The sequence below is a fragment of the Leptodactylus fuscus genome, chromosome 4 (genome assembly GCF_031893055.1).
Source record: "Leptodactylus fuscus isolate aLepFus1 chromosome 4, aLepFus1.hap2, whole genome shotgun sequence".
Lineage (NCBI taxonomy): Eukaryota > Metazoa > Chordata > Amphibia > Anura > Leptodactylidae > Leptodactylus > Leptodactylus fuscus.
The window spans coordinates 215,051,861-215,066,367 of NC_134268.1; the positions used below are offsets into that span (position 1 = coordinate 215,051,861).

A 14,507-nucleotide genomic window follows, 5' to 3' on the forward strand; every position below is an offset into this window, starting at 1 on the left:
CTGCAGGGCTGAGGTGATATACTGGTTCTGGTGACAGTAACCTATCTATCTGCAGGGCTGGGGTGATATACTGGGTCTGGTGACAGTAACCTATCTATCTGCAGGGCTGGGGTGATATGCTGGTTCTGGTGACAGTAACCTATCTATCTGCAGGGCTGGGGTGATATGCTGGTTCTGGTGACACACAATTTAATGGTATCTTCTTCGGACATGACTTATGTAACTGTTGTCCATCACTTGTGGGCTTTTTTTTTCTGACTATATTACTGTCAAAAATTAGGGGTCACATTCTTGATGGAGTCGTGGGGCCTATGATTTCCAGTTACACCCCTGAATTAGAAGGCTATAGGTTCACAAGGCGTCATTCCAACAAACCTAAGCTGTGTTCCTCCACAGGAGGCCAGGAATTCCCATATCTTCTCAGCTCGCAAGGTACCAAGTTGTAATGGAAAATACCGAGGAGACTTAATGGAAGCCACTTGCATGGACGGAGGGACGTAACCTCTCCTACAAGTTTAGGGTTTCCATATTCAAAAATAATTTCAAAATTTACGAATTCTGTACAAAATAGTCCTCAGATCACCAGATGCCATCTTCATGTAAAGCTCCGTCAACGGTATCACGTTGCCATATGTACGAAATGTGATCTGCGGTAGTACAATATTCTCATTACCTCTCCTGTACCTTCACGGCTCCGACACATGTTCCCTATTAATGAGAACCTTTCATAAAAATAGGATACAAACCCAACTTTATTATTTTCACACATATTTTGGCTGGAGGCCAGCATGGAAACCGAGAACTTGGGGGTCGCAAAAAAAAAAATTAAAATTTTTGAATATATGGAAATTTAAAAACTTGACGAGAGTATAGAGATTGGTTGTGGCACTGACCTTAGTGGTCCACAGCTTGACCGTCCAGTCGAAGGATGATGTCAGGAACAGATGCGAGAAGTCGATGGCTCCCACGGCGCTGTGGCAGTTGAGTCCTGTGATTGGGCCCTGGTGGCCCTCAAACACTTCGCTGATGCCAGCTTTGCTGCACGCATATTGCAAAGTTCAATTACTACCTACATAACATCTGCCATCTATTAGGTAGAAGGAGTCTTGTAGAATGTGGAACATGGACTTGTAAAAAGATATGACCTCTATGTTTCTATAGAATGTCTTGGGTCTATTTAGCTAAAAGTGCCATCTAGTGGTAGGGCTGGACATAAACGAGTGGAGCCCATCGGAGACAATGTTTTGGCATCTTAAAAGGAATTATTCGAAAATAAAAATTTTTTAATTATTATTATTATTATTATTATTATTATTATTTTTAAGAATTTTTCTTGGTATTTTTATACTTTTTATTTTACACATGCTTAGTCTAATAAAGCAAATATAGAAATATTTCAGTTCCCAAACTATCCACGGGAGCAGATACACTAAGCCCATGTGTTGTTTTCTGCAATTCACTCTTTTATACAGCTTTACTGTGTAGACTAAGACAGGATCAGCAGAGTCATCTCATGATCAATGGAGGTCAAAATCTATTTTACAATGTGTTCCTACATTTAGTAGATTCCCCTGAAAGTTGTGCTGGAGGGTAACTGATAAAATAAGGAAAAACATGACACTACCTTCCATGGCGACACGCAGTGTAAACCGTCCCCTCCTCACTCCCTACTACAAAGTTGTTAACATCTCCAGTAGGGAACGCCATACCAGTGACTGCTACTGACTTGGATTTGTTGTAGACCAACTCCATGCTTTCCTGCAACAGAAATACACAGATTATTCCACAGGTTTACAACCCTATATACAATTTACCACAAGCACTGGGACTGCCATATACAGTCATGGCCAAAAGTTTTGAGAATGATACAAATATTAATTTTTACAAAGTCTACTGCTTCAGTTTTCCTAATGGCAATTTGCATATACTCCAGAATGTTATAAAGAGTGATCAGCTTAACAGCAATTACTTGCAAAGTCAATATTTGCCTAGAAAATGAACTTTATCCCCCAAAACACATTTCAACATCATTGCAGGTGAGCGCTACCACCAGTCTTGTCTCATGCCAACTGTAAAGCATCCTGAAACCATTCATGTGTGGGGTTGCTTCTCAGCCAAAGGGAATCGGCTCTCTCACAGTCTTGCCTAAAAACACAGCCATGAATAAAGAATGGGACCAGAATGTCCTCCAAGATCAACTTCTCCCAACCGTCCAAGAGCAGTTTGGCCATCAACAATGCCTTCTCCAGCATGATGGAGCACCTTGCCATAAAGCAAAGGTGAGAACTAAATGGCTCAGGGAACAAAACAGAGAGATTTTGGGTCCATGGCCTGGAAATTCCCCAGATCTTAATCCCATTGAGAACTTGTGGTCAATCATCAAGAGACGAGTGGACAAACAAAAACCTACAAATTCTGACAAAATGCAAGCATTGATTGTGCAAGAATGGACGGCTATCAGTCAGGATTTGGTCCAGAAGTTGATTGAGAGCATGCCAGGGAGAATTGCAGAGGTCCTGAAGAAGAAGGGGCAACACTGCAAATATTGCAACGCTGCATTAACTCATTCTAACTGTCACTATAAGCTTTTATTACTCAGAATATGATTGCAATTCTATTTCTGTATGTGATAAAAACATCTGACAAACACACAGAAACCAGAGAGCAGCAGATCATGTGACAATAGAAGATTTGTGTCATTCTCAAAACTTTTGGCTATGACTGTATACTATGGTCCAAGACATAGTTGTCGCATCCCCCCTCCCCCTCTTATGTATGGGATAAAGCACGCAGTGATGTCACAGTACAGATACAAGGTATAGAGGGTTGTGCAGGGAGTAACAGACATCGCTTCCTCACAATACAAAACAGGAAGTATTTTATTATAAAATTAATTACACACAACGCGTTTCGGGGCTGACAGTGGTTTCTTCCTCAGGCATGTAGAATTCAAAGAGATCCGGAGATTTATATAAACACATGTCCTGGTTGTCAATTAGCAATTAACAATTAACACTTCGTGTCCCATTGATAAATGAATAAAGTGAAGTAAAAAAAAAAACATCAAAGTATCATCCAAAGAAAGAGGATAATAAACACGTAAGAAAACACCAGACGCAGAATGTGGTCTATTTCATATTCTCTAACCTCTCGGCCCACATGGGGCAATGTCTGAGCTGTGACTGTCCTGTTATGTCCCATATTACACACACGGCTTCTATTCTGTACGTCAGGCTCAACCCGCTCTAAAATGTAAAGATGCAAAATAGCAAAATGATCATTATCCATAGTAAGAATGTGTCTGTCCTTCACCACCTGGCAGTCACGTTGCAGTAGATATACTACAACTGATGGGGTACAGTCTCATCTGCTGCGTAGGTACAATGTTTCCCCAGCAGAGAAGGACACAACTGATTTGGCCTCATGTTTGATAACGTCACTCCAGAAGCCTCTCCTATTACATCAAAAATGACCAATTCCCACTGACAAGATCTCATGATTGAGTTAAGGTGTGAAGGTGAGGAACTGGTCCAGGTCTTGATACCCACCGCATTGACCAGACATCAAGGTGGATATTGAAGGTGTTTCTACACCTTCGTTTTTGGGATTATTGAGTATAGTAGCCCCATCTTCCTTGTCTTTGAGGAATTGCTCAGATTCCTCCCTTCTGCTTCCAAGTCCTTTGTCCCCTGGGGCCAGCAATCTGTCTTAGACATTAAATAGAAAAGAAGACCTTGAGGTGGTCAAGAAGAAGCAGGTGGAGATCACAGAGCCACAAAACAGTGGTAGACCCACTTGGACACCCCACCATTTCAGGGATCCATCACGGACAAGTGACCCTTCCCATTATGTTGACTTGTTTTTCCAAAGTTCTAAAGTCCAATTCCCATCTTCTCTGAGCGATTCTTCAGATTTGGTTTTGCAGATTAATCTGACTATTTTTTATTTCTCTCTCTCGACACTTTATTCCGATATTTTCCATAATTTAGGTGTAAAAGCCGTCCATGATAATTCCGCCGTCTCATAAAAAGTATCTAATAAACGCATCACGTTTTTATTCAATAGTGTATCCTTTAATTCTACTTTATAGCACCATGGGGACTCATTTTGCCCCGAGTTATGCAAATCTTTTTATGGGGCGATTTAAGTCCCACTATATTAGGCAGTCTCCCCATAGAAGAGTAAGATCTATCCCAAATTTAAATTTTTAAAATTCAATTTTAATCTTAATTCAAATTTTTTGAAATTTTTAGATAATAAAGAAATTATATTTTCTGAGTTCTGGCGTATAATAAAAAACTACCAACGGCCGTTATATGACAATGTCCTCTGCGGCCACCACTAGGGTTGAGCCGATCTTGAGATTTCCAGATCATTTTTTAAATCCGATTTTTGATTATTTTCCAGCCAATCCCGATCGTGAAATTTGCTCGATCACCGATCGGGATCTGATCTTACCCGATCGCTCAACCCTAGTTAGCTTTTCCCACAATGATTGGTCAGTAGCCAAGCATTGTGGGAACTAACGTCAGACCTTGATCCCGCTGACAAAGATGAGAATAAAGAAAGACTGCACCAATAAGGAGGATTTTCAAGTTCAAGATGAGCTATTGAAGGATCCTTCTAGAGAGAAAACCTATCCCAAGGTCATCTCCGCTACAGGCCTATGAGTCAGATGTCCCAGGCTGAAATTCTGAGGCTAACGCGAGGTCCGCGAGACACGGCCACCATTGTTTTGAAGAAAACTACAAGGGGATTAAAAGTATTATACAAAAACTTTGTAATTGTTTTGTTTTTTTTAATTAGACCCTAAAGGATACAGTTCAGACATTGCCCCATGTGGGCCGAGAGGTTAGAGAATATGAAATAGACCACATTCTGCATCTGGTGTTTTCTTACTTGTTTATTATCCTCTTTCTTTGGATGATACTTTGATGTTTGTTTTTTTATTTCACTTCATTCATTTATCAATGGGACACGAAGTGTTAATTGGTAATTGCCAATTGACAACCATGACATGTGTTTATATAAATCTCCAGATCTCTTTGAATTCTACATGCCTGAGGAAGAAACCAATGTCATCCCCGAAACGCGTTGTTTGTTTATTTTATTATTTAATGACAAACTTCCTGTGTTTCATTGTGAAGCAGCGATGTCGGTTTAGTCTGATTTTACCTGCACAAACCTCCTCTCCATATGTTCACTGTCCAGGATAATATATACCCAGTGATGTCACAATACAGGGGTAATACACACAGTGATGTCACAATACAGGGGTAATACACACAGTGATGTCACAGTACAGAGATAATACACACAATGATGTCACAGTACAGGATAATACACACAGTGATGTCACAGTACAGAGATAATACACACAGTGATGTCACAGTACAGGGATAATACACACAGTGATGTCACAGTACAGGGATAATACACACAGTGATGTCACAGTACAGGATAATACACACAGTGATGTCACAGTACAGAAATAATACACACAGTGATGTCACAATACAGAGATAATACACAGAGTGATGTCACAGTACAGGATAACACACACAGTGATGTCACAATACAGGATAATACACACAGTGATGTCACAGTACAGGATAATACACACAGTGATGTCACAGTACATGGATAATACACACAGTGATGTCACAGTACAGAGATAATACACACAGTGATGTCACAGTACAGGGATAATACACACAGTGATGTCACAGTACAGAGATAATACACACAGTGATGTCACAGTACAGAGATAATACACACAGTGATGTCACAGTACAGGATAATACACATAGTGATGTCACAGTACAGAGATAATACACATAGTGATGTCACAGTACAGAGATAATACGCACAGTGATGTCACAGTACAGGATAATACGCACAGTGATGTCACAGTACAGGATAATACACACAGTGATGTCACAGTACAGGATAATACACACAGTGATGTCACAGTACATGGATAATACACACAGTGATGTCACAGTACAGGATAATACACACAGTGATGTCACAGTACATGGATAATACACACAGTGATGTCACAGTACAGAGATAATACACACAGTGATGTCACAGTACAGGATAATACACATAGTGATGTCACAGTACAGAGATAATACGCACAGTGATGTCACAGTACAGGATAATACACACAGTGATGTCACAGTACAGGATAATACACACAGTGATGTCACAGTACAGAGATAATACGCACAGTGATGTCACAGTACAGGATAATACACACAGTGATGTCACAGTACAGAGATAATACACACAGTGATGTCACAGTACAGGATAATACACACAGTGATGTCACAGTACAGAGATAATACACACAGTGATGTCACAGTACAGGGATAATACACACAGTGATGTCACAGTACAGGATAATACGCACAGTGATGTCACAGTACAGAGATAATACGCACAGTGATGTCACAGTACAGGATAATACACACAGTGATGTCACAGTACAGAGATAATACACACAGTGATGTCACAGTACAGGATAATACACACAGTGATGTCACAGTACAGGATAATACACACAGTGATGTCACAGTACAGGATAATACACACAGTGATGTCACAGTACAGGATAATACACACAGTGATGTCACAGTACATGGATAATACACACAGTGATGTCACAGTACAGAGATAATACACACAGTGATGTCACAGTACAGGGATAATACACACAGTGATGTCACAGTACAGAGATAATACACACAGTGATGTCACAGTACAGAGATAATACACACAGTGATGTCACAGTACAGGATAATACACACAGTGATGTCACAGTACAGAGATAATACACATAGTGATGTCACAGTACAGAGATAATACGCACAGTGATGTCACAGTACAGGATAATACGCACAGTGATGTCACAGTACAGGATAATACACACAGTGATGTCACAGTACAGGATAATACACACAGTGATGTCACAGTACATGGATAATACACACAGTGATGTCACAGTACAGGATAATACACACAGTGATGTCACAGTACATGGATAATACACACAGTGATGTCACAGTACAGAGATAATACACACAGTGATGTCACAGTACAGGATAATACACATAGTGATGTCACAGTACAGAGATAATACGCACAGTGATGTCACAGTACAGGATAATACACACAGTGATGTCACAGTACAGGATAATACGCACAGGGATGTCACAGTACAGAGATAATACGCACAGTGATGTCACAGTACAGGATAATACACACAGTGATGTCACAGTACAGAGATAATACACACAGTGATGTCACAGTACAGGATAATACACACAGTGATGTCACAGTACAGAGATAATACACACAGTGATGTCACAGTACAGGGATAATACACACAGTGATGTCACAGTACAGGATAATACGCACAGTGATGTCACAGTACAGAGATAATACGCACAGTGATGTCACAGTACAGGATAATACACACAGTGATGTCACAGTACAGAGATAATACACACAGTGATGTCACAGGAAAGAGATTACAAACATTAGTGATGTCACAGTATAAGGGTCATATACACCATGATAACATAGCACAGGAATAATACACACAAAGCAACATGCACTGTGACATCACAACATGGAAAAACATGGTCAAATCACAAATTATGGCGGCCCTACCATTATTATTTGGGTTGGTTCTGCCCCCCTTCCCTGTTCCCATCCCCAGTCCTCCTGTTCATACTCTGCTCACATCTAGGCCCGGTATATTCAGGCTTTCCCAGCCGCTCCTGTGATTACTGTTTTCGGAGCCGCGCACACAAAACACAAGTTTTCCCTCTTAGCTAAAGTTGAACTTTTCCACTTCTCTGGGTTTGTTTCAGGCACTTGCCGGCGGCGTCCATTAATGCATTAGGCAGAGTGGTTCTCATGGAGTAAAATAAACACCCACCTGCGGAGCTGAGAGCATATCCAAACTCCAGGAGCACAATTTACCGTCTGTGGAAACAGTAATAAGGTTGTGCGCGTTCTGCGTCCCCACCACATTCACACAGTAGATAGGATGCTGGAAAAGACAAGCGCAGCCGTATGATATCCATTATCAGTCACCGCAACGTTCTATATATACTCTACGGATGATGAAATTAGGTCATTGGCTAATGATAAAATAGACAAAAAATTGTTACCTATTGGGAGTCTACCCCTGTACCGCCAAAACCACCACAATAGGACACACTTTGTTGCAGGTCGCGCTTTATACGATACACGTCACAGACCCTTACAACCGCCATTAACCCTTTAACGACCCAATGTAATATGGGCGTTCAGGATCGGAGACTTATGGAATGTTCCATCTCTGTTTTTCAAAATTCCTAACTTCTATATTTTTTCTCTCGACCTGGGGCTTATTTTTTGCAGCGAGAGTTGTACTTTTACTCAGCACCGTTTTGGGTACAGATAATGTTTTTATTAGATTTTAGAAAGTGGGTGTAAAAAATTGTTCCAATTCTATTATTATTTTTTGTGTTTTGTCTCCCCGGCGTCCATTCTGCATTACCAATGACATGGCGACATTTCCCGGCGGATCCTTACGAGTACGCCGACATTGTATTTAGGTCGGATTTATTATGTTTTTTCGCTTTTGCTAAAACATTATTTTTCCCAAATTAATTTGTCTGGGGCACCGTGTTCTCTGTACAAAACAATTTTTTACTTTTTTGTTGACCGGGTTATATAAGGGCTTTTTTTTTATGGGACAAGTAATTTATTTTTTTATTTTTTATTTAATTTTTTTATACAGAGTCAACCGTGTGGAGGACGCTGATCGGTTAGATACATAGCAGGAGCAGGCGCTGTCACAGCTCAGTTCCTGCTTTACCGCTGCGCTCCGGCTCCTGCATGTGTAGGCGCGATGTGGTGACGTCAAATCGCACCTCCAACTATGTGAGTGAGACTGCGGACAGAGTGGCGGGGGAGCATTGGAAGGAGAGTATAAGTGGGTTTTTTTTGTATTAAACAGTGAGGGGAACATAATGTAGGGGGCCCATGAAACTGGGGACAGATGAAGGAGGGGGGGACTGCATGAATTTGGGGGCAGAGATGGAGGGACATGAATTTGGGGGCAGAGATGGAGGGACATGAATTTGGGGGCAGAGATGGGGGGACATGAATCTGGGGGCAGAGATGGGGGGACATGAAACTGAGAGCAGAGATGGAGGGGACATGAATCTGGGGGCAGAGATGGAGGGGACATGAATCTGGGGGCAGAGATGTGGAGACATGAATCTGGGGGCAGAGATGGGGGGACATGAATCTGGGGGCAGAGATGGAGGACATGAATCTGGGGGCAGAGATGGAGGGACATGAATCTGGGGGCAGAGATGGAGGGGACATGAATCTGGGGCAGAGATGGGGGACATGATTCTGGGGGCAGAGATGGAGGGGACATGAAGCTGGGGGCAGAGATGGAGGGACATGAAACTGGGGGCAGAGATGGGGGGACATGAAGCTGGGGGCAGAGATGGAGGGACATGAAGCTGGGGGCAGAGATGGAGGGACATGAATCTGGGGGCAGAGATGGAGGGGACATGAATCTGGGGCAGAGATGGAGGGGACATGAATCTTGGGGCAGAGATGGAGAGGACATGAAACTGGGGGCAGAGATGGGGGGACATGAATCTGGGGGCAGAGATGGAGGGACATGAATCTGGGGGCAGAGATGGAGGGACATGATTCTGGGGGCAGAGATGGAGGGGACATGAATCTGGGGGCAGAGATGGAGAGGACATGAAACTGGGGGCAGAGATGGGGGGGAATGAAGCTGGGGGCAGAGATGGAGGGACATGAATCTGGGGGCAGAGATGGGGGGACATGAATCTGGGGGCAGAGATGGGGGGACATGAATCTGGGGGCAGAGATGGAGGGACATGAATCTGGGGGCAGAGATGGAGGGGACATGAATCTGGGGCAGAGATGGAGGGGACATGAATCTGGGGGCAGAGATGGGGGGACATGAAGCTGGGGGCAGAGATGGAGGGACATGAATCTGGGGGCAGAGATGGGGGGACATGAAGCTGGGGGCAGAGATGGGGGGACATGAAGCTGGGGGCAGAGATGGAGGGACATGAATCTGGGGGCAGAGATGGGGGGACATGAAGCTGGGGGCAGAGATGGAGGGACATGAATCTGGGGGCAGAGATGGGGGGACATGAAGCTGGGGGCAGAGATAGGGGGACATAAAACGGGACAGAGATAGAGGGGGGACATGAATCTGGGGGCAGATGAAGGGTGTATATGAAACTGGGGGAGAGATAGAGGGGGAACATATAATTTACGGGTGACTGTAGGAGGATTATACTGTGTGCGGGCACATGAAAAATAAATGAGAATGGGCAGAGTCAACATAAAGTGGGCGGGGTTAAATTAGCCACGGCGTGCTGCATTTTGTCCCTCTTTCTGCTCTTCAAAAGTTGGGAGGTATTTAGAAGTGATATAGTATACATAGCTGCTACAGGACTGCACTGCACTATTACAGCACTGAGCATTAACTAAATGCTCCATGTGGGGTTAAAGCGGCATTCCACCTGCCACCCCCATGATCCTGAGGATGAATTGGCCCATGGTGGCCCCTTAGCAGTTTTTTGATGCATGGCGACAGTCCTGGCCACCTGGCAGTTCAGGTAAATGCAGTTATATCCTATATAGGCTACATGCACACCACAGAAAGGGTTACAGAACCCCAAAACGGATCCGTATTTTGCAAAAGAAAGTATCTGTATGCAGGGGCGTAACTACCGTGGTAGCAGCAGTAGCAGCTTGCACAGGGCCCGGGCCATTAGGGGGCCCGGTGACAGCCGCTACCGCTGCGGTTTTTTTTTTTTTTTTTTTTTAAAGTCCGTTACGGGCCCTATTCACTTGCCGATCCTGGCTGGGCCGGGATCGGCAAGTGACACTGCGGGGCCCACAGAGGCTATCATTATACTCGGGGGTCTTTGCAGACCCCCGAGTATAATGATCGGCGCATCGGGAGGGGTAAGGTAACATAAAAAACAGTGTTACTTACCTCTCCGCGATCCTGCCAGGCCTCCGTCATTCGTGTCTGACGTCACATGACCCAGGCCAGCTTCCCGGGTCATGTGACGTCTGACGTCATTAAAGCTGGACAAGAGCGGACAGGACAGCCGGCAGGAACAGGTAAGCAACTGTCTCTGTTCTTTTAATGGTTTTAATCCCCCGGGTCTCCGATTATTATACTCTGGGGTCTTTTCAGACCCCAGAGTATAATAAATGTTTATAGGTGTCCACAGTGGGACATATGGGGACACTATGGGGGATAATACCGTGTGTGCAGGGGCACTATAGGGGATAATACTGTGTGTACATTGGACACTATAGGGGTTAATAATACTGTGTGCATTGGACACTATAGGGGTTAATAATACTGTGTGCATTGGACACTATAGGGGTTAATAATACTGTGTGCATTGGACACTATAGGGGTTAATAATACTGTGTGCATTGGACACTATAGGGGTTAATAATACTGTGTGCATTGGACACTATAGGGGTTAATACTGTGTGTGCATTGGACACTATAGGGGTTAATACTGTGTGTGCAGGGGCACTATAGGGGATAATACTGTGTGTACATTGGACACTATAGGGGTTAATAATACTGTGTGCATTGGACACTATAGGGGTTAATAATACTGTGTGTGCAGGGGACACTATAGGGGTTAATAATACTGTGTGTGCAGGGGACACTAGGGGTAAATACTGTGTGTGCAGGGGACACTATGGGGGATAATACTGTGTGCATTGGACACTATAGGGGTTAATACTGTGTGTGCAGGGGACACTATTGGGGATAATACTGTGTGCAGGGGACACTATTGGGGATAATACTGTGTGCAGGGCTTACTAAGGGACATAATAGAGTGCGGAGGAGGGGGTCAGTCGAGGTCTTCGGCATCGGTTTGGGGAGGGGGGGCCCCATGTCAAAAGTTCGCCACGGGGCCCCGCCATTCCTAGTTACGCCACTGTCTGTATGTCATCCATAATCACAGAGCAAAAATACTTGCAACATCCCATACACCTGTAAGGTCTATGCCGCATATATGAACAGATATAGGACCTGCTCTATATTTTGCAGGTGGTTTGTACGGCCCAGGTACTGATCTGTGAAACCTACAAACGTGTGTGCAGGGCAATAGAAATGGATGGGCCCCTATACTATCTATATGTATATGTGGAAACACTTTGCTAGACCCCTGTAAGTATATGCCATATAGATCTGAGGGACCTTCTCTAAGGAGCTCACCGTGTGCGCCGCGGCAGAAAGCGGTGTCCTCTGTACTGGAGTCCTCCGGTGGCTGCGGTTATCCCACAGTACTATCTGTCCAGAGTAGGTCCCACCAATCACCAGATTTGGATGAAAGCGAGCAAAGCAGACCGACATCACCGAGGACTGCAAAACATTAAGGAGAAGATTAAAGTTCGGTCAACAGAAATTCCCGCAAGATTACTGTAAGCAAACAATAGAAGCTACATTGAAGTTTAGTAAAGGAGGCGGAGCTGTGACAACCTCAAAAGTAAGGAGGTAACGTGTATAAAATTCATGAATCCCTGATCTACAGGAGATGCTTTGTCAGGGTAAGTTCAAACAATGGACATATCCTATTCTTGGCTGGTGAGTTAGGGGTCACTTCAGCCCCCACAAACAGAACAATTGGGGTAACTGGTTTCCACAGCTCCTATACTACCTCTATATAGAATAACCATGGACTAAGTCCAACTGAGTACAGGGACCGGAGACCTCTAGTATTCTATTTCTCAAGGTCCCTGGATGTAGCAACAGTTGGATCCCCACGTATCACACTTCTCGCACACAGGCAGGCAGCACTATCTGTGCCGGCACCAATTTCATGAACTATGAAAAACAGGGTGATCGTAATATCTGTACTGCATCATTTACAGGGAGAAAAAAAGGAAACAGTATTGATTTACACAGATAGGGAACTATCATCATTCACAGGAAGATTATATTTGTGCTTAGAAGAAACAAGGACACAGTACTATCTGTTCCTACATCATTGACAAGGGCAGAAAGGAAGGTAGCAATATCTGTACATACATCATTTACAGGGAGAGACGGTGAGGTAATACTAACTGTACCTATATCATTTACAGGGGGAGACAAGGACACAGTACTATCTGTACCTATATCATTTACAGGGGGAGACAAGGACACAGTACTATCTGTACCTATATCATTTACAGGGGGAGACAAGGACACAGTACTATCTGTACCTATATCATTTACAGGGGGAGACAAGGACACAGTACTATCTGTACCTATATCATTTACAGGGGGAGACAAGGACACAGTACTATCTGTACCTATATCATTTACAGGGGGAAACAAGGACACAGTACTATCTGTGCCTATATCATTTACAGGGGGAGACAAGGACACAGTACTATCTGTACCTACATCCTTTACACATGTGGATAAAATTGTTGGTCCCCTCGTTTAATGATAGAAAACCCCACAATGGTCACAGAAATAACTTGAATCTAACAAAAGTAATAATAACCAACCTACAAGCCACAAAGCTTCTGGGGGAATGTTCTATGGACAGATGAGACAAAGATCAAACTTTTTGGTGAGGCCCATCAGCTCTATGTTCACAGATGGAAAAATGAAGCCTATCCTGAAAAGAACACTGTCCCTACTGTGACATATGGAGGAGACTCTGTTATGTTCTGGGGCTGCTTTGCTGCATCTGGCATAGGGTGTCTTGAATCTTTGCAGGGTACAATGCAGGTGTCTTGAATCTGTGCAGGGTACAATGCAGGGTACAATGCTTGAATCTGTGCAGGGTACAATGAAATCTCAAGACTATCAAGGCATTCTAGAGAGAAATGTGCTGCCCAGTGTCAGAAAGCTTGGTCTTAGTCACAGGTCATGGGTCTTGTAACAGGATAATGACCCAAAACACACAATAATGGCTAAGAGGAGAACATTGGACTATTCTGAAGTGGCCTTCTATGAGCCCCCACCTAAATCCTATTGAGCGTCTTTGGAAGGAGCTGAAATATGAGCAGTTTGCTCATGAGGAGGCCCAAATCCCTGCCGAGAGGGGCAGAAGTCTTATTGACAGTTACAGGAATCGTCTGATCGCAGTGACTGCCTCAAAAGTTTCTGCAACCGAATATTAAGTTATGGGAACCGTCATTTCTGTCCAGATCTGTTTCATGAGGGTTATTTTTTTTTAAAAAAAAAAAAAAAAAAAAAAAAAATTTTTAGTCTGACTTTCATTTGTTCATTTTCATAGAATTTTTTATTTATTATTCCAGTTATTTCTGTGACCATTGTGGGGTTTTCTTTCATTAAACGAGGGGGACCAACAATTTTGTCCACGTGTGTATATGGAGAGACAGGGAGGCAATATAATTTATAGAGACAGGTAAACATCTATGCTTGCATCATTTACAAAGAGAGGCGA

The 14,507-nt window shown here is 43.4% G+C and overlaps 1 protein-coding gene across 3 annotated transcripts in view; it reads right to left on the reverse strand.

The window, feature by feature from the left end:
• DYNC1I1 (dynein cytoplasmic 1 intermediate chain 1) overlaps positions 1-14,507 on the reverse strand; it is a 280,263-nt gene that overhangs the window by 68,612 nt on the left and 197,144 nt on the right. For all 3 annotated transcript variants that reach the window (XM_075271791.1, XM_075271790.1, XM_075271789.1), the window contains 4 exons: positions 12,320-12,466; positions 7,952-8,065; positions 1,625-1,758; positions 894-1,038 (listed from right to left, as the gene is read on the reverse strand). In XM_075271791.1, coding sequence (XP_075127892.1) covers positions 894-1,038; positions 1,625-1,758; positions 7,952-8,065; positions 12,320-12,466 — 540 coding nt within the window. The remainder of the gene's footprint in view (positions 1-893; positions 1,039-1,624; positions 1,759-7,951; positions 8,066-12,319; positions 12,467-14,507) is intronic.